This window comes from Pomacea canaliculata, linkage group LG5 (genome assembly GCF_003073045.1).
Source record: "Pomacea canaliculata isolate SZHN2017 linkage group LG5, ASM307304v1, whole genome shotgun sequence".
Lineage (NCBI taxonomy): Eukaryota > Metazoa > Mollusca > Gastropoda > Architaenioglossa > Ampullariidae > Pomacea > Pomacea canaliculata.
In genome coordinates, this window is record NC_037594.1 from 723,966 (window position 1) to 749,526 (window position 25,561).

Sequence of the window (25,561 nt, forward strand, 5' to 3'; positions counted from 1 at the left end):
TGTCCTCGCGAGGCTGAGGCTGGGCGTGTTGTGTGCCTGGGCGCCGCTTGTTGTTTCAACGGCATTTTTTAAAAACTATTAAATAAAAAGAAGAGGCAGATGTGCCTTTTATTTGTACGGTTGTGAAGATCTGAGAATAGCACTCGTTCTCGATGCAGTTGTCATCCCTGAGAGTTTAGAAAAAGTTGTCATCTCTACGGTCTGGTCCTCCGTCTGCCAGTCTTAGCAGACGACTAATAGTTTGTCTCGGCCTTTCGTGAGACTAAGTACATGCCTTTCGCTTTGAGAAATGGAACCACACCAGTTTGAATACTTCGGAGGAGTTGAAGGGTATGATTGATACGTATAACTGTTAAGAAGTCAATCCATTCTCTTTATATATATATATAAAAGCCAACAACGTTATTCCATGTTAAAATCTGCACACGTTCACGATGCTAACGAGTACATAGCCTATTAAACCATTAGTATGAAGTTACATAATGTGAATAGTTCATTGAAAAAAATGTCTTAGTAGTTTGAAAGTAAAGAAGGGTTATTATAGTGACATTATAAATTACAATTTTGACAAAATTTGTTGGCGTTGTCACAATCTTTCGATCACATGACCGATTAGACCATTACAACAAAGTTCATCCTCTTTGATTACCTTTGAGAAATGGCCACGCACCACACACTGACCACTAATTTGTATCAGAAGATACGCAGCACTATATTTATATGCCAGTAATAGTAATATTTTTTAGTGACCGACTTGTTGACAAACACTGTGCATGAGATTACTAGCTTGGGGAATTGTATGTTTAACACTTCTGTTTTATATGATTTTTCTACTTCTACTTAAACATGTTTTCTACCAGCTTAACAAACTCTGAATTAATATACATAAACCTCCCCCAAATCCATATGCTTCTGCAGTTCTGTATGCCTTTCTAAAACCTAAGTATACGGTATCTAGCATTGAAGTTAACTCTTCAATGACTTATAATTAATGTGTAACCATGTTGAAAATCAGTAAATAATTTAAATATAATAAAATAATTCACAATCACATCTCTTTCAAACACTATGCACACACGCATTTCAAATTCAATGGCCTATAGTTACCTAGTCTGTTTTAAACCTTTTTTTAAAAAATAAAATACTACCATATGTCCACAGTCTTCTACCCTCCAGGCAGAAAATCTTATCATAGGGATTTGTTAAAATTCATGCTGATTGAAACATATGATATTTACTTTATTCTTTTAACACATGTGGTGGTATCATGTCTGGACCATGAGTTTTATCTACATTTAGTTTCTTTATTATGGGATCACAACTTACGTCCTTATGTTTTCTGCTTATTGATCGCCACGAGATAGTTATTCTAATTTGGGTCAATGATACTCCTTTAGATAAAGAACATTTTTCTAGGCTTGACACAATTTTTTGTATACTTTTTGGTCTTATTTATTTATGTTGGTTCAGTACTGTTTATTTTTGTAAATTCATTTCTTTCACATGTGTTTTATGTTACCCTACTACATCTGTCTGAAAAATACCTTATGGTCACTTTTACCAGCTGACCTAAATGCACCTCATCTGATAAATGTATTAAGTTACTGTCACTCACCAAAATCCAATCTTCCAGAGTAGCATGTTGATGTTCCCTTCCCCTTGTAGGTTTTTTACCTTTTGTTTTGGAAATGCAGTTAATAGGTGCTGTTGTAATCTTTTTTCACTATTCTGCCTTAAACAAACAAAATACCATCACACTCTGTGATAATAAAAATCTTTCAGAATACTTTATTCCATGTAGAAACATCTTCTGACTTCAGTAGCTGAAACATGATCTTGTCATTTTTATCAGTATTAGTGTTACGATTTGTATGCACACAACCCAACAGTTTTCTTCCATCCTTGATTCTAATACACTGATTCTAAAGAAAATCTGTTTTTAGTCAAGAAGACATTTCATTGATGTTCAGTACCAGCTTAAATATCCTTGAAAATCTTGTCTTTAAAATATGGTAGTGTGTGGTTTTTGTTTTTTTCGTTTTTTCGGTTTTTTGTGTGCATGATTTTATAAATTGACAAAATTATTATCAGCACAAAATCTGTAGTCTTGGTAATGCATTTTGGTAGTATGTGTATTTGGCACATACATAGCCAAAGCAGCAATCATTTTGAAAGGTTTCTCTTGATTATGACAAAACCAAATACACAGAAATCTATATGCGATCATTACAGGGGAGCAACATGTTCCAAGTTTGTTCTTATACGATCTGATGGGAAAATTATGGCTTGGAGTGAAGGAGGCTGCACAAATAAATGGGTAAAGATGGATAATTATTTTACTTACTTTTCAGTCACAATAGGTGTAACTAGTTTCCACTTGAATATAGTGTACACTCTTGTCCTTGATTCGTTCTTTAAACAACAAACCACTGTAATATTATATGTAATATAGTGATCTTGTTTTCAAAGTAAGCAGAATAATACCAAAACTTTTCTCTTGTTTTTAACAAATATTCGCTATAGTCCCACTGTTGTAGTTAGTTTTGTAGCATTATCCTCCTAATCAAAGTATTAGTTACTTATTGATAAAAAAAGTAGCTCATCTTCATAAAATATACCTTGAAAGGTAAGTACTTTGAACTGCAGCTTTTACTTTTGGTGACAGCTTGTTGGAGTAGAAGAATGTGTGAAAAGAATCAACTCAATGGCAGGTGAGGCCGTGTCTAAGGCTCAACTTGAAGCAGGTACATGTCTGAGAGCTTTGGTAAGTCAAGTCTTAGTTTTTACAATTAAAATCCCTTAAGGAGGCATCCTCACAAATGAGTGTGCACTCAAACAAGAAAACATCCACAGGTCCAATTTCCTGACTTAGTCAAAGAGGAATATTGAACAATCTATTAACGTCTGCAGTTTTTACATTTTCAGACCTTATAGTCTTACAATAAATAATTGATGTAATTTGTATGCTAATGAATTATTTATGTGAATTTGTTGTCTACAAAGTCAAAGCATATGACTCGGTTGAACTGATGAGTAGGCATTAATCTCAATCACAAGCAGGTAGAGACTTGTAGTGAGTTGTCATTGTAAACTTGACTTGAGGGAGCCTTAATAATAACTATTTTCAGTGGTGGGTACAGAAAATAGGGCATTAGATTTTTTTTTATCAAAGGCCTTTTATGAGCTGCTGTCATTTCAACCAGTTTGAAATCAGTGAAGGTCTTTGTGCTAAAGCTTCCTATTTGTCAAAAAAAGGGACACAAATGACGCATTTTGTTCATCTCCTGCATATTTTGGCAACACACTTCTACAAAGTACTTTTGTTATTTGCTAAGGGTATGTCACTTAGTGGAGGGGATACTCCCAAGTCACAAGAAGAAATTGTTGCCGCCATCAAGACACAGTATCCAGGACTGGCTCAGACTTCGTTTGTTTGTGGAGACACACGTGGATCTTTGGCCACTGCACTACCATCAGGTGCATTTTGTGAACTCTGTTTTACCCTAATGACACTGTTAAAGACTCCTTTTTGAAAGCTTTGATGATTTGTTGACACACACTAGAGTCATATCCTGTGCAGTCGTTTCATATATGTATCATCCCTTGAGATTTCTCCAAATGCTGAATTCTTTTTCAGTCTACCACAAATTTCTTCACTCACTCTACAAATTCCATGTAGAGAGTTGGCTGTCCTTGTTGATTTGTTACAACAACAATTTACCAGTCAAGGACAAGAACAGTTTTAACTGAGCAGTATATACCTGCTCAGAATAAATTTCAGGCTCTGTGTAGTCATTGCTGCATGGATATCCATTCCATATGATACCGATGTGTCTCCAGGGCACTTGATAAGGTCAGCAGGCTTAACATTGTTGCTATCCCATCAACATCAGCAAACAGCAAGTTACCAATGGCCTTGCTGACGTGGTTTCGCCTATTCTGCATACAACATTGCAAAGGGCTGCTCATGTAAATTGGAAAAAAGTTGTTTAGCAGATCCTGCCAGTGGTTAGTTTATATAGGTTGATCTTATAGTGGAGGATCAGAAATATAGACGTGAATGAAAAGCAGTGCTGCATGAAGGTGAGCTGCAGCAGTGATGATCCTGATCTCTTATTATAAGTGAAGTCACTGTGTGCAGTATGGCATATTACATTATATTGCAGTGTTAAGATGTCACAGAAATAAAATATTTTTCTTAAAAAGTTCTATATACAAATACAATAATACAAAATTAAAAATCTACAAAAGCAAAATGAAAAAATAGCAAATGGATTATAGATAGTTCAGCTTCTAAGAATGTTTAAGAGAATAGAGATTGAATGTTTACGGAAATATAAAAAATTCAGAATGTGACTAGAAGAGTGCTCGTTATTAGGTGGAATTGTCCTGATTGCCGCACTGGCTCCAACTTCACCTCATCAATCCTAACGGCTCTGAAGCAAGATGTGGAGGATGGGGGCATCTCATTGTGATGAATCATCAGGTAAAACAAACTGCTCGTTTGACATGCCTTTCTTATCACACTCACTGTCTTCTCAATTAAGCACTTCAGGAGATGCAAGTACAGAGGATCATATTCCTCCTCTCTCCTTAATGAATATGCTTTACCCACGCTGTAACATCTTCTTAGTGACCTGACAAATACTCTCTTTTTATAAAAAAAAAAATAGCCTTGCATGTTTTCAAGTTTGCTTTAAGAATGTAAGAGTTATCTGATGTTTGAAATATCAGTAGGGGTTAAAAAGATGATCAACACCATCAAAATATATTTCTGTGTTTTTATGTGTTCCACAAAAATTTATATCATGAAGACCAAAATCTTTTGTTTTATTTGGTTATTGCATGCACTTATTACTGATAGATTGCTGGATACTTCTCTTGTGATTTTGTTTGGGGAAACGGGGGGTGGATTTTCTCAAATCATTTCTGTCATGGTGAAATTGAAAATTTTCCTGTTACAGGTTTTTGGATTTCCCAGAGGGCGCTAAAAGTTTACTTTGATCATGCTGACAATCTAGTTTCATCTCCACATGATGTTACCTTTGTTGAAAAAGCAATGTTCAGCCACTTTGGGGTAAGATCCTAGTATACCTGAGGATAAGATTAAATGTGTTTAGCTAAGGTCATGGTCTGATGGAAGGTTTTGACAGATCTGTACAGTAATTATAAAAGAAAACAAAAACAACTTTCTAAGAAAGCTATCCTGTGCTTTTTGTCAGAAACCTGCTAGAAATCAGCTATTCTGGGTAAAAGGGAGTGGGCATGTGAGTTGAGTCACATTCTACAGAACAGCAGACAATCTTTGTGATTAATTTTGTACAGTGATAGAAAAGTGACATCATTGTCTTTTAGCCTTTATGTTGTGAAGGTATATTTCTAAAACTGGGAAGAAATGTTACCACTGGTCTGGACTGGCTCTTACTATATGTGTACCAGCCTGTCTTGTGCATATTGATGATTGTGTTGGTCTGCCCCTATTTATACATATAACTACTGTCCACCTTGTGCAAATAGATGATTGTTTTGGTCCGCCACTCATCTACAAATAACTACTTTGTGTCTTGTGCAGATAGATGATCGCAATGGTCTGCTTCCTTTCCTTTACAGTGGTTTTGACAAATCAAGGATTGCAGGACTTTGTAAAGAGCTGGCCAGAGGTCAGTAAAGATCCACAATCTCACAGACAGAATTTTTGGATTGTACTCATCAGCTGTTAAATCTCTAAGCTCAAGTAGTCCATGAAATATTCTTCTTGGGTGTACCTGAGCCTGGAAGCATATTGTAAAATAGTTGTACAGCGGAACCTCGGTTAGCAAACGCCTTCGGATAGCGAGCAAAATTTCGGATAACAAACAGCCACATGAACTATACATGTCATCATTCGCGCTCGAGACACAGTTACGATTGGTCGTTCCTTATTTGTGCACATCCTTCTTATTTAGTGATTTTTGTGCTTTATTTAATTAAGATAATCCTCAATCATGGCTCCAAAGAAAAGTCTGTAGAAAAGTCTTTGCCTAACAGTGTGATAGGCAATAGGAGCCAAAACATGTTCAATGATAATGTGATGTCGTATTACCCAAGAGTGTTACAAAAAAGGCAGAAGCAACAGACACTGGACAAGTTTTTTCCTTCAACCTCAATGCCACAGAAAAGGGAAGTCACCCCAGATTTTACAATGTCACATGTGCTCATAAGGGGGAATCCAAGCAGTAATTCCACCCCTTCCTCCCTACACCTCCATCCACCCATGCCGTTAAAACAGCAAGTTTTCTTATGTTTAAATGCTTTCGTTAATGTTTTTATGTTTATTTAACTCCATTTATATTGTATTATAAATGTTTACATTAAAAACATATACCTACATAGCCTGTAATTTTCAAATATTAATTAGCGAGTCAACAGGGGCTGGGAACTAATTAAATATATTTCCTTTATTTCTTATATGATAAATTATTTCAGATAATGAACAACTTTCCAGAACAGATTGTGTTCGTTAACTGAGGTTCCACTGTACAAGGATTTTAAAAAACCTTGTTCAAAATAGCAACAACCACCCTGATAGCATTTAAACATTTTATAAATGTTTATAAATGGTTCTCGACCATTTGTGAATGTTTATAAAATGTTTAAGAGCATTCTGGGCAAAAAGCAGGACTATATTATGCTAAGCAGCATTCTGTTACTGACTCAAGCCTAAAAAAAAAAAATAGAGGTTTTAAAATCTTTTAAAGCTTCACTGTACTGATAAAGGAACATCGGGAGGATAGAGAGAAGATGAGAAGGGGTGTAGAAGAAGCAGAATAGAGAGAGGAAAAATACAGTAAATGTATAGGTGTATGAGTGTACAGGGCAACCAGGAAAACAACAGTCCTAATATTCATTTCACAATCTGTTTTTGATCTCTTGTTTACTTTGGTATATCTGTCAGATATTTTCTGAAACTATTTTTCTGCCGTTTGTAGAGTCAAGAATGATGCTGGAAATACACAATTATTTGATGCCAAACACCTAGCAGCTTAGGAGATGATAGGCAATACAAACATTCATTGTGATGATACAATTTTTTTGACTGGGGCTGAATCAACACTGTGCAGTCCTCAGTCATTGACTTTATGATCTATGAAGCACTCGTCACATCTACCAGCTTAATTGTGTTTAAAGAATAAATATCTGATCCTTTCACTTTAAATCAGATTTGTGTATTGTTCACTTCCCTTTTTTTTTTTTTTTTTTTGTAGTGAGGCACAATAGAAAAAAAGGGATTATGTATTAGAAAACAGTTTATCATAAAATGCCTCTACACAGTACAAAGTAGACACAGAAACAAAGACACTATTATGACTTTATAAAACATAAAACTTCCTTGACCTCTAATTAATATATGAGATTTACTGTTTCAGGTGCCATTGAAAAAGGTGATGCTCTGTGCTGCTCTGTATTCTGTGAAGCAGGGAAATTGCTGGCAATGCATATTTTAGCTGTTGCCAACAAAATTGACAAGGTAATATAAGAATGGAGCATTGCTTTGTGTAAATATATTTCCTTCCCAAAAGCAAATTGCAATCAGCCATTTTTGGACTACAGGAGTAAATAAATGTTTGTTTTATTCAGTGTTTGTTGAGTCCAGAAAAGAGAATTTATTGTTCTGTGTAATATTTTTCCACATATCTGAGTAAACATTTACTGTACTTAGAACAAGACTTTATATGAAGTTTGGTTCAAAGATTTTAGGCCTGGGAGGATGTAACAGCTAGATGCATGAAATGAGCTACCTTAGAAATGATTGAAAAAGAGGATGCCTTTTAGGAGCTAATCATTCTATCAACACATGATTGTGCAGGGATGAAGTGATAGTCAGAAACTTAAACCATTATGTGTGGGATATTTTCTGAGGTTTGCATCACATGCCTTGAAAATGATTTGAAATTTTATTAACAGCTACTCCTAAGCCAAACAGGAGGGCTTCATGTTGTTTGTGTGGGATCTGTCTTCAAAAGTTGGCAAGCCTTACAACCAGGTTTGTGAAAACCACATAACAATCTTGACTTTTTTCTAACTCCATGTCAATTACAAAGATGTGACCAGCAAGTTTTGATTGGTTTTTAAGAAAGCTTGGAAACCATCTCTAGTATTTAGCTGAGATAAATACGCTTTACATTAATTTAGAAAATATTTTAACAATTCAAATCTCTACGAACTACTAATATTTTCATCATTTTCTGGTATCAAATCTATGTACAAGAGCTCAGATGAGGAGAATAATAGTGATAGGAAAGATCCTGTTCAACCTTAATAATAAAGAGGAATTAAATATTTATTAAAAAGTATTAAACATTGTAACACACTTGTTCAGTTACTTCACTACATTGGATCTACACAACTTGAAAATTGTACCTAGCCTTCTATATTAAAAATATCCACACACGAGAGACTTTAATAGGGTTAAAGGGAGAGAACTCAATTAGAAAAACTCTTTGACAGTAGTTGCATCCCCTTTACTTCTTTAAATTGTGTTTAAAAAAAAAAAGTTGCCCATGTTCCCAAAACTTGTCAACCTGTTAAAGCTTAACAACTGTTCTTTTTACAAAAGTTTAAGCCCGTTAAGAATATGTTAAGCCACTGGACTTTGACATTGGCTATATATATATTATCATATGTTAATGTGTTTGTAGAGGTGTAAAGTTATTGGGACATTTTTGAGAATTTCCCATTTGGTTTTAGAGGTTTGTGATGCCCATGATCTCACACAGATTTTTCTGTTCAGTAAAATACCCTTTGTTTCACACAGGTTTCGAAGCAGTCATGAAGGAAAGAGGTCCAGGGTTAGGCATCTGTGAAGTTAGTTTGCTGACACTCCAGACCTCTGCTGCAGTGGGGGCAGCCGCCTTAGGAGCACAAGCTGCAGAATGCCCACTGCCAATGGACTACAGTACTTATGCACAGACTTTTTACACTGCTAAATTTTCCTAAGTGACCCACACACAAACCATAACAGACATTAAATGGGGTTACATATGAAGTCCACAAAGCTGGCCTTGCATCATGACAAATTTGCTTATGTTTGATAATGTATTCAAGCAACTAATATGTAGAGTGTATAACAAAAAGAAAGATAATATCAACAGTGTCTGAAAAATGTTCGTTTTGTCAATGACATGACTATGCTAAAAGTTCTCGTACAATGTTGTGTGATCTCAGCTGTTCATCTCATACCCTTGTCAGTATAATCATGGTAAACTGCAATGAAAATAATATTCTTTTGTCTCTAGCAGAACATCCTTTAACATGAATGACTAGGAGGCACTTTTGAATTGTGACAATTTTGGTACATGATTATTATTGTGGGACCACTTACATTTTCAGCCTCTTGAAAATTTTAGTTTATGATTATGGCTGTAGTAAATGAGCACAAATTTGATAGTTTTTTCTCAATATTTGTCCTTTTTTTAAAAAAATGTTTCCCTTATTTCATTGCAAAAAATTCCAGAAATTGACATGAAATTTGTGTACATCTCATAGTCCATTAAACATTGTCATATCTTTTATCACAAAGTATTCACTTTTTGTCGCATTCATGTTAAGATGTGATTGACAAAGATGTTAAAGACAACAAAAATCCTAGGTTGATACTTCATGGATTAAGAGTTTCTCACAAGCGTCCAGTGAGAAACCAGAATAAAAGCAACAGAAAATACATTCGTTGATGCATTTGCATTTGGACCAGCTTGACATGATTATCTTGGGATATGTTGCAACTATTTACCTGTGTCTGTCATGTATTTTGCTGCTTTTGTGGCTTCAGGAGAAAAGTTTTGGGGGAATTGTCCTAACGATTCATGATATATGTGAATTTATGACTGCTATATTGTGCCTCAAATATAACACCATGTCATAAAGTTATTTATACAGAACAGGTTATTTTATACACCACCTTTTTTCTCATAAATGTTATAAACTGAAAATTGAACAGGATTAAATATGCAATAAAGTGCTCATCATTGAGATATGCATATATGTGAATGTGTTGATGCATTACTCCTAGCAACCAGATGGCCTCAACATTGTGTCTGTACAACACCTAAAGGAAACTAAGCATTAGTAATGCTCAGAGCAAGTTAAATGTTGATACCAATTAAATGGAGATAAATGCTTATTGTCTTCCACATATGTTGTGTGTATATGTGTGTGTGTGAGAGATATGTCATAACCTCTAATGCACACAGGATCTGGTTAACATCTGCCCGCTGTTTCAGTCATTGCTTAACCTCACTGATGAGACTCTTCAGCTGAGGTAGGGACTCAAGTCCTCCATGTTCTCAAGCATCAGCAGCTATATCAGTACATGTTCTGGCATGGATTTGGTATGCATTAATTTGTCTTCAATTTTTGTGAACATCTATCTAAAAATGAGCCAACAAGTGACCCATACAATAATGAACTATTCTTAGCCAAATACATGTGCATGCAACCACAACAAGTACTCCTCAGACTTCAACATCAGAACTGTTTATTCTGTACTTTGTGATATCCACATGACAGTAAAAATCAAAGCGCTCAAAACATACATTACCTCAATGAAAGAAAAGTTCACACAAGGCAGCTTGATCACAGACAGTCCTCCGTATGATTTTTTTCCCAAAAAATTTCAGTGAATTCTTGAGTGAAAAAGTACGCAACATTTTCCACAAACACTTATCAAGCTATGCTGGGCCTAGAAAATGTCATCTTCGGTCAACTGAGTATCACAACCTATGTATTATGTTTATACCCTATGACACATGCTGGCCTTTAGTATAATAGCAATATTTGCAGCCAGATTAGCCTTTTATAGCCAGTAGTATATATATCATGGCTTCTGCTTACGCAAAAAATTGTGTACAGTACGCATTAAAAGTTTGGAGGGCCCCTTCAATTTTCGTCAGTGGGGTCCCCTTCAAATTTCGGCGAAGAACAGGGACCCCTTAAAAATCTGAAGAAGGGGTCATTGGGACCCCAAAGAATTTAGCCTTAGCAGAAGCCCTGAATATGCAACACAATTATACTGTAAACATCTACAATCTCAAAAAAAAAATTAACAAAGTGATAAAGAATTGCTTGGCAAAGCCTTCTATAACCATAAGAAAAATAGCAACAGTAAAGGTACTAGAATTACATTGTCAAATGTTACAAAATTTAAACTTCTTCAAGCGACCAATTCTTTTCAAACTGTCTACATATGTTTCGTTGTTATGTGATTAGTTCTCAATATGCTAAGTATCTACTGGTAGAAATGAATTTTATAAAAGGCCTGATACTTGGCACAGAGACTTTTTCAGTTAACAATCACAAAGCAGAAATAACTGAAAGGAAATAAAGGGGAGAAAACTCCTTTGTACCCCAGCAATCCCATCACATATATTGCACCCATTATTGAAGACTCTCACATATCACGCTTTTTTCCTTAAAAGGTTACAGGTTTACGCTGACAACAGAAATGGATTGAATTTTTGGGAAATAAATAAGTCTAATGGACTCGCATAAAGGTCTCAGAATTGTAACAGAGAAAAGTAGATGGGGGTTTTGTTCTTTTTCTTTCCAAGCAAAGATGATGGCACAGTAAATGATCTGCTTCCAAAGCTGTTACGTGTACTAGGCAGAGGTCTCCCAAAAATGCCAAGTTGTAGGCAGCTCTGTATGCAGCACATCATGTTACTGACCACTCATCATCAAAATCACAAAATTTATTCCAATGGACTTCTAAATTTATAAGTAAAAAATAATACATTGATGACATATTCTGACAATACCAGTCTACAAAATGGGTCTTGAGCAACATAAGTTATGGAATGTGCAGTGTTGCACATGCATAATGCTGCTAGTACAAGACTAGGGAACAAAGTCAATTTCTGTTGTCTATTGAATCTGTTTTTAAGGCTCTCCAAAAGCTGAAAATGTCACAGTAAATTAAAAAAAAAAACAACTGAAAGAGCACTAGCTCCTTCCAGAAAAGAAATGTAGCACTGAACACAACTATCAGCAAGGAAATGTACTCATACAAAACATATCTCTAAACATTCACATAATATATCCCTCAACCCCTCCACAAACACACATGGAGACACATATATTCCCTGAGGATGGTGACCATTACTGACAATCTGCCGTCCAACTAGTTGTACACACACAGACACATAATCCACTTTTAAATGTAAAACCATTTTTTATACTAAAAGCCGACAATAGAATGGATCATTTTCCTTTTCAATATATCTTAATATTCGGACTAAAACAGATAAAACTTTAACATTTCATTGGTTTTTTTAGTCAACTAGTAACTTCAATGTTACTGATGTGACTGGTGTTAGCAAGATTCTTATTCTGTGCTGCTGTTAACAGTAAGATTATTGCTGATCTGCCAACATATACTTCTATAGTGAGTAGGAGGGCAGAGTGTTATTCATGCATGCCATTGAATGCTGCTATTTGAAGCAGTGGTGTTCAGTTTCACAGTGAAAATCCACAAAAAAGGCCTCTAGAATAGTCAAAATTAAGATAAAACAATCTTTTAAGAAAATGTGCTGAGACATAAATAAATACACTAAAAACTGTCTTGTAAGATGTTAATCAATCAAAACCTGCATTAAAAATCATGGATGCTGGCTTGGAGATGGAGACAGATTAAGTTTGCTCTAGTCTAGATGATAAGCAAAGCAGACAGTTGAAGCAAACCTTGCAACCAATAGAGAATCAAAAATGGAGAGCTTCCCAAAGCTTGTCTGCATGAAAAAAAAAGTAATAAAAAACAACTAAAGAGTAAAGCCAAAAAAGTGGAAAGAGGGTAAGAACTGGATCCGACAGCCTGATGGAATTAATTTTGCTCAACATATTTCTAACACCACCACGAAAAGAATGCCAGGCTTGTGCCTCTTCTCACACTGAAGAATAACAGAAAATTGAATAGGGACAACACTGTAAGTGCTGAAGTCTCAAGCATATCAAGCTAAGTTTGAGAAGCTTCTCCAAAGATTGAACTATTTGTGGATAAAAAAAGCACAATGAGAAACTATTTTAAAATCATTAGCTGCACACGAAAAACAAACATTGAGCAGAAGCCCTTTTCAAGATTACCTGTAATATGGAAACTGATCTGAGACTTGTGCCATTCCTGGGACAAAACAAAAATTCCCCCAAAGAGGAAATTCCTGATCAATTTCCATTAAAAACAATTTTTGAAACACCACTGCATTAAATAGATGCCCAACATGTCTTATAGTAACACTCATCTAAAAATGATACTTCTATTATTCTAAAGAAAATTATCTAGTTAAAGTGTTAAAGACATAAGTAGTAGGCTACATTTTAGGAAAATGCTAATGTCCCTAGACATGATTCCATGCCATTTTAGTATATTCAAAAATGATATTTTTAGAAAATATAGGTAAAATGAACAGCTGCACAGTGATGCAGGTCACAGCCTCATCCTTACCTCAGTTCTTTCTGTTTTCAAACAGTTGCTCAATATGGCACATGCAGCAGTCACGCAGAACCTACTCAAATTTTCAAATTTAACACAACAAACAGCACAGAGAAACACACAGATATGATCACCATGTAACACTAAAATACACACAACACACAATTATAAAAAATATGTTGCATTCAGATAAGACAGCATCAAAGAAAGAGAAGAAAAGGAGAAGACTCCCAAGTGTAACAAAGTGTTAAAAAAAAAAAATTCCAGCGGATTCACTGAGTCATGGGAACTAAATGTTCAGAAGGTCACTCCCAACAAGTATCCATGTGAGCCAACAACTCAGACTGTCTTTCCTCAGAGAACTCTTTGTTGCACTTTGGGCAAGTCAAAAAGTTTTCATGTTTAGAAGACTCTTCAGAAATCAGCATGGAGGATGGGGGAGACTGTTTAGGTTTGGGTGAACGTGCTATCAGCTCAGATGCAGCTGCTGGAAGAGAAATTGGTGCTTTGACAGCCTCATGGTTCTCTTGATGAGTCTCCCCATCGGAATCAGGGAAGTCCGGCATTGGTGTGGACCAATCGTGTTTACCATGCAGCCGAGGTCTGTGCCTTGGATAACTGCCATCGTATTCCAGGTTCATACGAAGGCTTCCACGAGGCTGAAGATTGTTAAACTGTCAAATAAAAGTATCAATGCATGAAAAAAATGCACATCATGTGTTTTCAGTGAATATGATATTCAAGCAAACTAAAGGGAGAAAAAGAAACAAAAATTGAGTTTCATGAACAATTCAAAAAGTTTTAAATAGTTTAAAATTTGAGAGACACAGAAATGAGGAAGGTATGGTTAAGTGTACTGAAAAATGAGAAGTCAAAGATGAATTCTTACATCAAGTCCATGTTCCTGAGCATTGGTTCGATTTGGCAAAGAATGGCCTTGCAAAATCCTTTGCAAATGTTCATTCTGTAAGTAAACAGAAAACAACAAATCTTTTATCTTGTAAAGGAAACCCAGTCTATCACAGGAAAAAAGTGAAATAACTTGGAATAATAAAGTCTTTTTAAAGCATCTCAAAAGGTGTCCATCAAATGTGACTCACCTGGTTCTGAAGACGATAAATCTGCTCCTGCAGACTTGAAACCTTTTGCAATGCAAACTGTCGGTCCTGTCTTTCCTTTTCAAAATCCTCTGTGCACACTTGTATCTGTGCCTTCAGCAACTCAATGGTACTGGTGTCTGCTGCTGGGTTGTGTGGAGACGACATGGAGAGAATAGTCACCTGGTCTTGGAGCTGCACAATCTCAGCTTCTTTGGCCCCTAAGACACGGCGCAGCTGTTCTGCTTCATTTTCAGCCTATTGCAAACATAAAATTTTGAACATAAAACATACAGATGCTATGTCATTAAAAGAGACAACAAAGAAATTAAAAAAGCATGTACATGTACAGGTTACCAGAATGTGAAATAATGGAATAATAATGTCTGTAGCAGAAAATAAAAACTTGAAAGGGACGAAAAAGGAAAATAGGAGAGATTCCACCCTCCTAAATGCTACCTTTCGGCGGAGGTCGTCTACTTGTTCCAGTTTCTCACGTGATGCTGTCACCAACTGCTCCATTTGTCTATTAAGTTCTTCTGTGACCCCTCCCCGTAGAGCATCACTGTAGCTCTTTTCCAGATCCTGGATCCTAAACTCCAGGCTCTGTGTATATTTTTCCCGTTCCTCATAGTATTTCTGCCATCGTCGGTTCATTTCTGAGACCTATTGAAAAAGAAGGTAATTATGTTTGGTGAACTACTTTCACTTTAATTTTTTTATTCCGTGTGTATTCCATACACACTTGTCCTTGGCTAAATGCTGGCCAATAAACAGATTCAAACTATTGAAAATAGTAATGAACTCATACAAACAATTATGCCAACCCTACCTCTTCTACTTTCTCCACCAGTTTCTTCTTCTCTTCTAGTAGTTGACTGATCTCAGCACCATCTGTACTGTCCCTTCGCTGAAATACACAGATATTTTAGCTTAACTGATGTTGCCACAAAATGTAGACTTTTTTAAAATATAGATATCCCTGTAATTGCTCTTCACAGCTAGACTTTCAAAAAGTTAACTTTTTCATTCAATTTTTTTTTAAGTGTTCAATGCTGCAAAAGAGCAAGGAAGGAAAACAAAACACAGACTGCAACAAGTCTGACAGAAATGTCTTCTTTGCTCAACTACGCAATGAGAACTGCTACTGAAGTATTTAAGCTTTCAGTCTTTCTGTGCATACACATCCCTATACTCTCTGCTTTCCCCACTTTCTCTCTCTCAATAGGTTCCTGCAAAATAAAGCAATACAGCAAAAAAACCTATCTAAAAAAAAAAAAAAACTGACCTCAGAATTGTGGCGGCTGACAGTGACAACTTCTTTTGGAATCTCCTCCATTTTTTCCAACTCTCCCTCTAAGTCTTGACAATGTCGTGCAAATGCACGCAACTGCTCCCGAAGCGTTGGCAAAGCTGCCAAAGTCTGTCGTGACTTTGTCAGCTCCCCTGTACCACCATGTTCTAGAGCCTTGAGCTGTCTGATTTCTTCCAGGTAGGCAATGAGACGCTTGTCCTTATCATTGTTGGAAGATTTGAAAAGTGTCTCTAGATCTGAAAGCTTCATCTTCATGCTAGTATTTTCTATCCTAAGTTTCTCAATTGTCTTTTCTGCTTCCGTTTCCTGTGCATGAAATAAAAAAAAAATTCACTCATGAGAAAGCTGTTGAAACTTTATCTCTCTAGTTCAAACTACACAGGTACATAATCCTAATGAATTATTATTCCACTTCTGAATGCAGTTCCCTTTCCTAAAATAGTTGATAATTTCTCAGTCAAAAACTGTCAAAATAACTGAAAGTCCAGCCATTGTATGGTCAGCATTAAAAAATTTTCCATTCATCGAAATTGTGTTAACGGAACAGCTAGTGGATAAAGGCATCAAGATTGTGTTAACTGAACAACTAGTGGATGCAGATATCAAAATAAAACCAAGCAAGATTTTAACCACCATACAATGGCAATATTATATACAAAAAGTGTATTAATAACATCACTGCACCTGTTGAATACCATACAATGGTATTCTATGTACAAAATGTCTCAATAACATCAGCAAATATGTTAAAAATGAAAAAAATACTGGCTTTGAACTGAAAAGTTACTCACCTCTTTGACTTTCTGTATACTGTCTAGATTTTCACTGCCCTCTTTGTGTAGTATGCTCCTTAGTCGAGCATTCTCAAGAGCTAGATTGTTGAAAGTCTGTTTGGACATACTTGGCACAATAACTTCATCATCCTCTGTAGCTGCATTCGAAATTCCATTCACCACAAGTCTATTCTGCAAATTCTTGATTGTTGTCTCCAAAGCGACCTGGTTTTTCTTTAAAGTCAAATTTTCCTGTCGAGCCTCAGCCAGGAGCCTGGAGACTGTTTCTACACCATCACGGCGCACTTTATGAGATTCTAGCTGAGCCTGATAGTGCTTCAGAAGAAGTTTCATATTCTCTACTTTCTCTTTATATCCAGTTAGCTCTTCCTCCATTGTTGATGGTGGGTCTACAAACACATACTTTCCTGAGCCAGTTACTTGTTTATCATCTATGGACTTGTCAGTCTGAAATAATTACATAGCACATAAAACATATATTTAGAAATCCATCCCTATATTTTATTCTCATTTCTAATTTCAATCTTTCTCATTGCTTAAATAATTGTTAATTAGGAATAACTGCCATTCAGATACTAAAGATTAAGTTGACAAATGCTGGATTTCAGTGGCACATGGTTAAACAGTATGAGTAGCGTACCTGAACAAAATTAAAAATACTGAGAAATTTAAAACCTATATTTTATCACCAATGTGAAAACAGTAATAACCCTAAAAATGATACAGTATTGTAATCACAAATGCAAAAAGCCTATAGTCATCTTTTAAAAAAAGAAGTTTGTGGTTTTGACACTTTTGTAATAAGTATAATGAAAAAATTACATACTCATAAAATCCGTTTTTTTATAACTGAAACTAAATGCCGAGTGACAACATACTATAACACATGGATATGCCCCAACATGCTAAAACACTGGGAAAAAACACTATAATTTCTTTCAGCGGGCACTGTATTGCGACTTCTATATCTACTTGTTATAAAATGTTTATAAATGGCATTCCAGGGTGCTTACCAGCGTTTTCATTGTGTGTTGTGATCCAGTTTATTAGAATCCACGGCGCGAAATGTTCTGTCCCACTAGGACGCTACACCGATATGTTACACTGACAATCTCGAAAAGAAAGTATGGGCTCGTGTAGCACTCAGCCCTTTTATACTTGAGCACTGCCACAAGGATTTCCCTGGCGTGTGACGCGGAGAAGGAGAGGGGGAGGTGGGCGGTGTGTCACAAGCAGACGACACGCCACTGTGTCTATTTTTAGTGTCGTGTACTTTTGCCACTGACATCATTGTACGCATTGCGCCTTTTATTTGGGCAAAACCTAGGACAGCGAAAAAATGCTCAATATTTCTAACTTGATTTTACCTACTGGGGTTACCCCTGATAAACCCTTGCTATCGTGAGACAAAAGCACGCGCAGTAAAGATGGGTATTTGATGAAAAATGACAAGTTGTACTTACTGCGACTCACCTCGCCATATCCCGCCAGGAGCTCCACTGCGCATGTCCGTCATGTGACCAATTGGTGAGCGCGGGAAAAGACGGGGAATCCCCCACTTGCCTGACGTAGGCCTCGATGGCTCAGCTGACTGTCAGTATAACGCACAGGTCGCAATTAAAAAAAATGTGTCTTTGTCATGACATCGATGACACCAGAAGGGATTCTGCTGGTGATGATGATGACTAATGATAATGGCAAGGACGAATAATTCTACTGGTCCAAACGAGAGAGAAAGAGTGTGTGTGTGTCACAGTGTGTGCGAAGAATTCAGAGTATCAGGCTATCAATACAAATGGCTGTGGAGTCTGAAAATGTGGAATTAAGAACAAATGAGCAATAGTTCCCACTAGACATTGAAGAAAGTACTTTGTTATTAGAAAACAAGATTTCATTATTAATAACTCTAAATTACCAGCTTGAAAGTTGTGGCAGTTCTGGTTCTTCTACAGATAACGGCAATGATGTGCAGCACGACTGTGTGCGTGTGTAATCGCACCCATAATTATAGACCCTCCTCCCAAGAAAAGGAAGGGAAAAAATAAGATCAAATATTGTAATCCGCCAGTTAGCTCAGGTTATTTTTGAACTGAAAAGTAGACAACTATAGCCGGTTGTCAGTCCGGCACGTTCTAGATCCTTCTGGTTGCGAGGCAAGCAGAGCACAAATACTTTGCTTATCTTCCTTGTTATCTCTCACTGCTGCTGGCGTCAGTAGCTCACGTGACTCCACTTCCCTTAAAGGTCACAAGTCAAAGCTATGTAACTATCGTGACGAACCTGTAACCTTTCTATGGTAAGCACTCTAGTAGTGTATTAAGTCTTTGGTTGTAGAGGGTAGGGGTCGAACAGCTCCCACTGGTGTCCACTGGCACCACCGGGGTCGGGACGAGACCAAGGGAAATGAGGGTGGATAGTTCTGGAACGTTCGACGGGGAGAGAATAACTAGCGTAGCTTGAGAGTTGCAGGTTTTTTTTAGTTTGGAAGTGAGAGTAGACAGCAGGCCAGTCGCCGAGTGAAACTCTGAATAAATGAACAGCTGTGCGGCCACTTCCATCTTTGTTGTGTTCTTCGTACGACTAGCCCACCCCTACATAGCCATCAGGGACTGAGTGGTGGTTACAATGGAAACCAGTTCAAATCTATTGCTGCACAATAACACAATGAAGAGAGGAAAACAGCTCTGAGTGCTTTGAAAAAAAGTTACACAAGGAAATGCACGCAGCCTTGAAACATAAATACATCATTGGAGAAACCTAACTGCTATCAGTGACACCATGTTGTCCCTCTCATCACACACATCGTTACTCCTTACTTTTAAGAATTGATCGATAATTGTCAACAATCGTCAACAAGTGATAAGCAATTGTAAAGAATCATGAATATGAATATGAATAAGATGAGAGTTTGAGTGCGTCCATTCGGGCTGTAGCCTGGAGGAACATATATACACACATACGAGAGCAGAAAACATTCTTGTTCGTTGTGTGGTGTGTGTGTGTGTTTCGTACAGTCTCTGTATGTTTCGTTGTGTGTGTGTGTGTGTGTTTCGTACAGTCTCTGTATGTTTTTGTGTGTGGTGTGTGTGTGTTTCGTACAGTCCCTATTTGTTTGTTCTGTGGTGTGTGTGTGTTTCGTACAGTCTCTATAGCTGGTGGGTGGGGGGGGGCATCTTTAGGGTGACAAGACGCAGAAAGTGTCTGTGTGGATGGTGGTGAACCCATCCTTCACAAGGTCTCTGACGGCGACGATGACACGGTGTGCGCGTGCAGTATAATTAGTGGGCGTGAAATTCTGGCATACAGTAAAGTTTTGGCTTAATTAAGCTGCTTTTCTTTCCAGAATAATTCCAGAAACCTTTGACCTGGAAACTTGCTGTTGCTGTATGTTGGCATGGTGGCATGCCATTTCCATACACTGCCTGACATTCCCATTCTCTAGAAATGTTTGTCCCGATACTACAAATCCTTGCATTACAAATGATCCATAAACCTTGATGGACACAAACGGATTACGGCGCCATAGGGTGCAATGTAGTCTAGAACATTTTGGTCTCAATCTCCGCGGTATCCACGAAAGACAAACGCAACACACAAACACACACACACATATTTCCATCAGATTATTCATATACCTCCCTGACCTCATTAACTCACTGACCGATAAAGCAGCCAGTTATGACCTCAATGACTTCCTGCTTGACTTGCTCACTCTTCCACTCATCCTCATACTCTTCTCTCTTTCTGCAGACACCACCCCCTCACACAACAGAGAGGTGAGGGCAAGGGTGACCATGTAAGGTCTTGTTTACAGACGAGAAAGTGTAGCTTTAGGACGAAAACAAAAAACATGGTCTAGTTTGACACAGGCTTACACACACACCACGTGCATGTATCAGTACATTCTCATTTTCTGTAATGTCGTCTGCAAGTGTCGAGTTTTAGGAAGTAATTAAAGCGTCGAGAAATAAAAGTGAACAGCAACATCATATTTTTAAGTTGTCAGTGCATTTGTTCAGTAGCATTGACCAGTGGGCGAGTTACTGATGACAGCAAAGTTCTGAACATCTTTGCTGCACATCCTGGAAAATCCTTTGTAGCACAAAAAAAAACTGACTGAACCCATGTGTAGTAAATGTAGGAATGTGTTGTGATTGTGATTTCTTCACCCTTCCAACCTTCTTTCTCTTGTGAATGTAACAGCTGGTTGGACTGCTTTGTCGTTATTTTTCTCCGTGATATCATGCACCAGGGGCACCCACTGTGCGTGCGGAAACAGGTCAGTAGTTATCGCCAGTGACATCTGATCACTTGACATGTTGGTGTTGTTGCCAACTGGCTGTCATGTCAGCTGGGAGTCTTGTCACAGCAGTCCACTCACAGCGTCGCCAACACTTCCGTGTCGTTGTTGTCGTCGTTTTTTTAACCGGTTGTTGACAACCTTGCTTGTCCTTGCACCTGACCTCTGACCAGCAAAGGACAGAGCGAAACAGGCGGTGTGTGACGTCATCCACGCCGGAGCGTGCGTCACACTTCACCTTCGCTGACGGCGATATGGTGGCCAGTACGTCACACAAAGTGCGTCATACACGTGCTAGTCGCGAGACCTCGTCAGAGGAAACTTCACGCTGACAGTCAATGACATTCACAATCTTGCCCCCTCACTATCTCTGTTGAGGGGGCGGCGGCCCTCCTTGCCCTGGTTCCTACGCCAGTCTCAATACCTGATCTTAGTCACCAACGTCAATACGATGTGAGTAATAATAATATCAACAGCGACAGGCCCACAGGACTAGGTTCGCTTGTCACGGGGACATCCGGGTACAGACAAGGCTCAGGGGAGTAGGAGGTATGAACGGTTTGAGTAAGATAAGAATGATTTGTAGTGCTGACTACCTGCAGGCCAGTCATCATCAACTCGACATTATACCAAAGCACCTCGTGTGAGGATTTTTCCCAATGAAAATGTCAACAAGTTTTTTCAAGAAACGAAGTAATGTTAAAAATAAGCAGGTGATCAAATAGCTCCAAATGAAAAATGTATTAAAATGAAATAACAGGAGGCAGGTGCACTAATGTACGAAGCCTCATACCTCAGAAAAAAAATCCCACACCAGGTTTATCACCAGCAAGGTTGCTCACCCAAGTTTTCATAAGCAATAACCATTTCGTTTGAGAACTCAAACAAGTGCTTTGCCGGTAAACATGGCGAGTGTAGTGAGGGGCAGCTCCGCAGGTCAGTGAGAAGTAAGTGCATGTGAGGAAGTGGGATCATCGGGTAGGACTGTTGTGAGGTTGTTGACAGTGTACACAGGTATGTAGTATACTATACAACGCCTCCCTCACTTTTTACCACTTCCTGGATGTTGCTTTCAGCAAACCCGTTCCGTGGATGAGGTCTCTGTAAACTTTTTCCGTTTTTAACCCCAAAACTCGGCGCTTCGCCAAAAACAGACATCTGAGTTGTTCAGCCGTGCTTATCCAGGTTAATTAAATCATGAATTTGCTAGAAAATGAGCCAGTTTGGTTTCGCAAGAGAAAATGGGGGAAAATTCTGTTACACTTGTCTTATCTGAGCTCTTACATTTTTGCACGCAAGACAGTAATGGATTTTGAATGACCAGCCGTCTGTTTAGCCATTAAAAGGGATTGCTGTTTCTTCATTGAGAAAACAAAACTCTTTGAAAAAATTGCTACAAGCCGCCTGAATTGTTCCTTATCTAACTACCGCTCAGTACTTATCTAAGTTTGAAGTGTGGCTAAGTGAATATGACTTTGCTCTTTGAGTGGTCACAAAGAAACATCCTGTTTCACTGATAACCGAGAAAACCACGCTGTGGTGACTTCGCAGTATGACCCTTTCATACCAGTTCCGGGTGGATTAGTAGTCTACCCGCTTGAGACCAGTAGGTGGCGGGTGTCCACAGTGTACCCTGTAGACTGCTGGTCTGTATACTACACTGTAAAGCACTACACTCTCAGACAACTGCTGTCTCACTTCAACAAACAAGGGATATTTCTTCTCTAGAAAATCACATTTATTACAGCATACAATACCCTAGCTGGACTTGTCTTTCCCAGGAGTCAGAGTATCAATATCACGTGATCCTTCAGACCCTGCGCCGACCACTGATCGGTGCTTCAGAAAATTCCGGACAAAAAGGTCCGCAGACAGAATTCTTCATTCTAGAGTACATCGCTGGCTCTTCCCCAAAAGAAACAAGCCAAAGACATGTCCTGTGGTTTCTATTGGAAAGTCGGGAAAGAGTTAATTGATTGGGAATCAGATTTAGTTATAAAGGAAAATATTCTTAATAAAGATATAGAACTCACCTAGTCTCAGTAACATTTAAACTGCTTTCTCACTTTTTCTCTTTCTTTGTATTTCCCTGCATGTCTTTTATTAATAAATAAATGAATATATACATTCTATGTTTACCCCGACTTACAGTGTACATATTACAGTGTAAGCTGGCACACAGACCAACACACAGACCAACACACAGTTCAACCTTCATGCACTCTACCATGACATCCTTCTCCAGCTCCTTCTTCTTACTTCTTGAGTCTTTGGACTTTTGAACTGCTACCTGACATTGCAATCCACTCTGTTGTAGTTGTAACCACATCTTCCCTGCTACTTTGAGGTACGGGATACCTGACATGTTATCGGGCTTCTTTCAATCACTGTGCACATCCAGCCAACTGATGGCATTATCCAGTGCTGGGCCTTGGAATCCCGACTATGGTCGTGACAGGAAGTTGCCAACGTCCCTCGCCTCTCATCTCTCGGAGGCTGGCACCCCACACAGCACACAGTAGGGTCTGCCAAAGCCCGGATGTCCACCAATAAACTGAAAAAGAATAACGACAAAGCTGAAATCTTTCCGGTAGCTCTGCCTGTAAACCGAAATGTGTGTTGTTTTCTACTACTTTTATTGTCTCTGTGACGAATATATATCTTTCTCTCTCTCCCTCCTTCCCAGACTGTCCAGAATCTTCTTTGTTATCATCGACGTATCATTATCAGATCGATCCAGTCCGCAAGTCCACCTTTCATGAGCTTCGCATGATCAGTCACATCCGACCCATCCTGTCAGACTCTGCCACCAAAATACTCCTGTCTGCTGCTGTGTTGTCCTGGCTGATTAATGCAACTTTTATCAATAGTCATCGATCTCCCTACTCACATAATGGTCAAACTTCAAAGGGCTAAGAATAATGCCGCTCACATTGTCTTTCGTACAGAGAAGCAGGCCATGCTACACTTGCTACACTCGTTCCGAGCCTGTCTGCCTGCCAGCCCGAGGTCACATTGACGACAAGATGTCCACCCTGTGTTACAGTCGTCTTGACGACCTTGCCCAGCATACCCGTCTGATAAACTCGCAACTCGCTCCTGTTATGCGCATGTCACTCTTTCTGTTTGTCAGTGTGTCCCGCTGTAGCTGACTGACTATCTGACTTATCGTTTGTTCACCAGCTGATCAGTGTAACCGTCACGTTGCTATGGCCAGGAGGTCCCAGCCTTGACCTCTCACTCAAGCCTTATCACCGAGACTAATCAACGTGCAGCGCAGTGGCAGACGGGGAATCCCCTGCACTGAGTAATGTTACGCCTTCTCACCCGATAAACCCGCTCCTCACCTCCACCCCTTGAGCCGCTCTCCTCTACCCGTCTACAGCCACAGCCTTGCTCCTGTTGAGGACTGCTGTACGCGACATCATCGTCACGTGGTCACACCAACCTGATCTCGTGTCAGACTGTGCAATAGAACTGGGCAGCACAGAAGGAAGCTGTTTACTCAGTTTTTCCCCTCCCACCTGCTTACCTCCCAGCTGTGTATCTAAGGGGGTCAGTGGATTCCATTTGTATTGTGATGTCTTGGTTTCCAAGGCGTATTGCTTTTGTACGTTCGAGTTGCTTGACAACCAAGCAACGGTTATCAAACCAGTGAATAAGTCACGTGCTACGTCTAAGCCACGTGCTACGTCCTGAAGCACGTAACATTCTGTGACCGAGAACCTGTAAAGGTCTATGACCCAAACAGCAGTGGTGGGGTGGGAGTGTCATACTACCCAGAGTTGCCTATGATTCTACAAATACCTCTCAGCAGTCGCTTTTGTCCAATGTGTCTTTCTATATTTGTCTCACTTGTCCGTTCGGCTAGAGCATCCAGGTGGTCCGATAATATCTGTCTTATATACGTACCCTCTATCCTCTCCATTTGCTTCTCGAAGTTTCCCAATATTAGATAATCTATTGACTTTTTCAGGGCTAAACGCCCTGGACGAACGGTTGAAAGGTTTGACAAGATTATATATAATTGTAATGTTTGTAATTATAAAATTTAGATACTCGTAATGTAAATACTCTGGCAAACTTGCATAAACATTTGTTCATATTTGTTCAGTTAAGAAGTTCCGTTAAAGAAGTGTCTAAGCTTGAAAGCGTTCCACAGTGTTGTCGAATGGAGTGGCAAAGAAGTCTGGACATATGCTGACCGCAGTTGTCTGTTAAAATAAGTCGAGCTTAACAACTGTCTGAAATATTCTGTGGCTTTGAATGTAGAGCTTGATTGACACAAAACACTGCGCATATACACAAGAATGAACATTCTAATAGCACCCAACCAAAGCTGCATCACGTGACTGCAGTCAGCAAGTCGTTGCATCGATGGTGAGGCTGGAACTAAAAGATCCACGAGAAATAAGACGGTAGGTCACGTGAATGGAGTCACCAGCCAATGAGATGTAAATACTAAGGATCTGGGGCGCACGCCGTGACCAGCCTGTCAGTGTAATAGGATGAAGTTGAGGTTAGTCCTCGTCACTCCTTCAGGAGCAAAGGGCCGCAACAACACCTCGCCAGCGGACCCTTCCCCCCTCAGGCAAT

General features: G+C 38.6%; 2 protein-coding genes across 4 annotated transcripts; one reads left to right on the forward strand and one right to left on the reverse strand.

The window, feature by feature from the left end:
- Positions 1-2: 2 nt before the first annotated feature.
- On the forward strand, positions 3-10,865 carry LOC112563494 (N-acetyl-D-glucosamine kinase-like). Its single transcript, XM_025237414.1, is given in 12 exon segments — positions 3-330; positions 2,233-2,317; positions 2,666-2,764; positions 3,336-3,477; positions 4,379-4,406; positions 4,408-4,469; positions 4,472-4,486; positions 4,965-5,077; positions 5,573-5,660; positions 7,407-7,507; positions 7,945-8,023; positions 8,795-10,865. Coding segments are annotated over 12 exon segments (1,035 nt in total). The 5' UTR covers positions 3-289; the 3' UTR covers positions 8,977-10,865.
- Positions 10,497-18,256, reverse strand: LOC112563493 (polyamine-modulated factor 1-binding protein 1-like). Of its 3 annotated transcripts, XR_003099068.1 has the most exons (9): positions 17,679-17,966; positions 16,663-17,112; positions 15,845-16,177; positions 15,389-15,466; positions 15,016-15,222; positions 14,560-14,814; positions 14,349-14,423; positions 13,472-14,133; positions 10,497-13,150 (listed from the first exon to the last, which is right to left on the reverse strand). XR_003099068.1 is itself a non-coding variant. In XM_025237413.1 (8 exons), the coding sequence occupies exons 2-8, from the start codon at positions 17,038-17,040 to the stop codon at positions 13,765-13,767; spliced, it is 1,695 nt and encodes a 564-aa protein (XP_025093198.1). In that variant the 5' UTR covers positions 17,041-17,112; positions 18,129-18,256; the 3' UTR covers positions 10,497-13,764. The 3 variants fall into 3 exon arrangements, 2 of the variants coding, with proteins under 2 accessions (XP_025093198.1, XP_025093196.1); XM_025237413.1 differs by lacking the exon at positions 17,679-17,966 and adding an exon at positions 18,129-18,256 and having other exon boundaries at positions 10,497-14,133; XM_025237411.1 differs by having other exon boundaries at positions 10,497-14,133.
- Between the last annotated feature and the right edge of the window lie 7,305 nt (positions 18,257-25,561).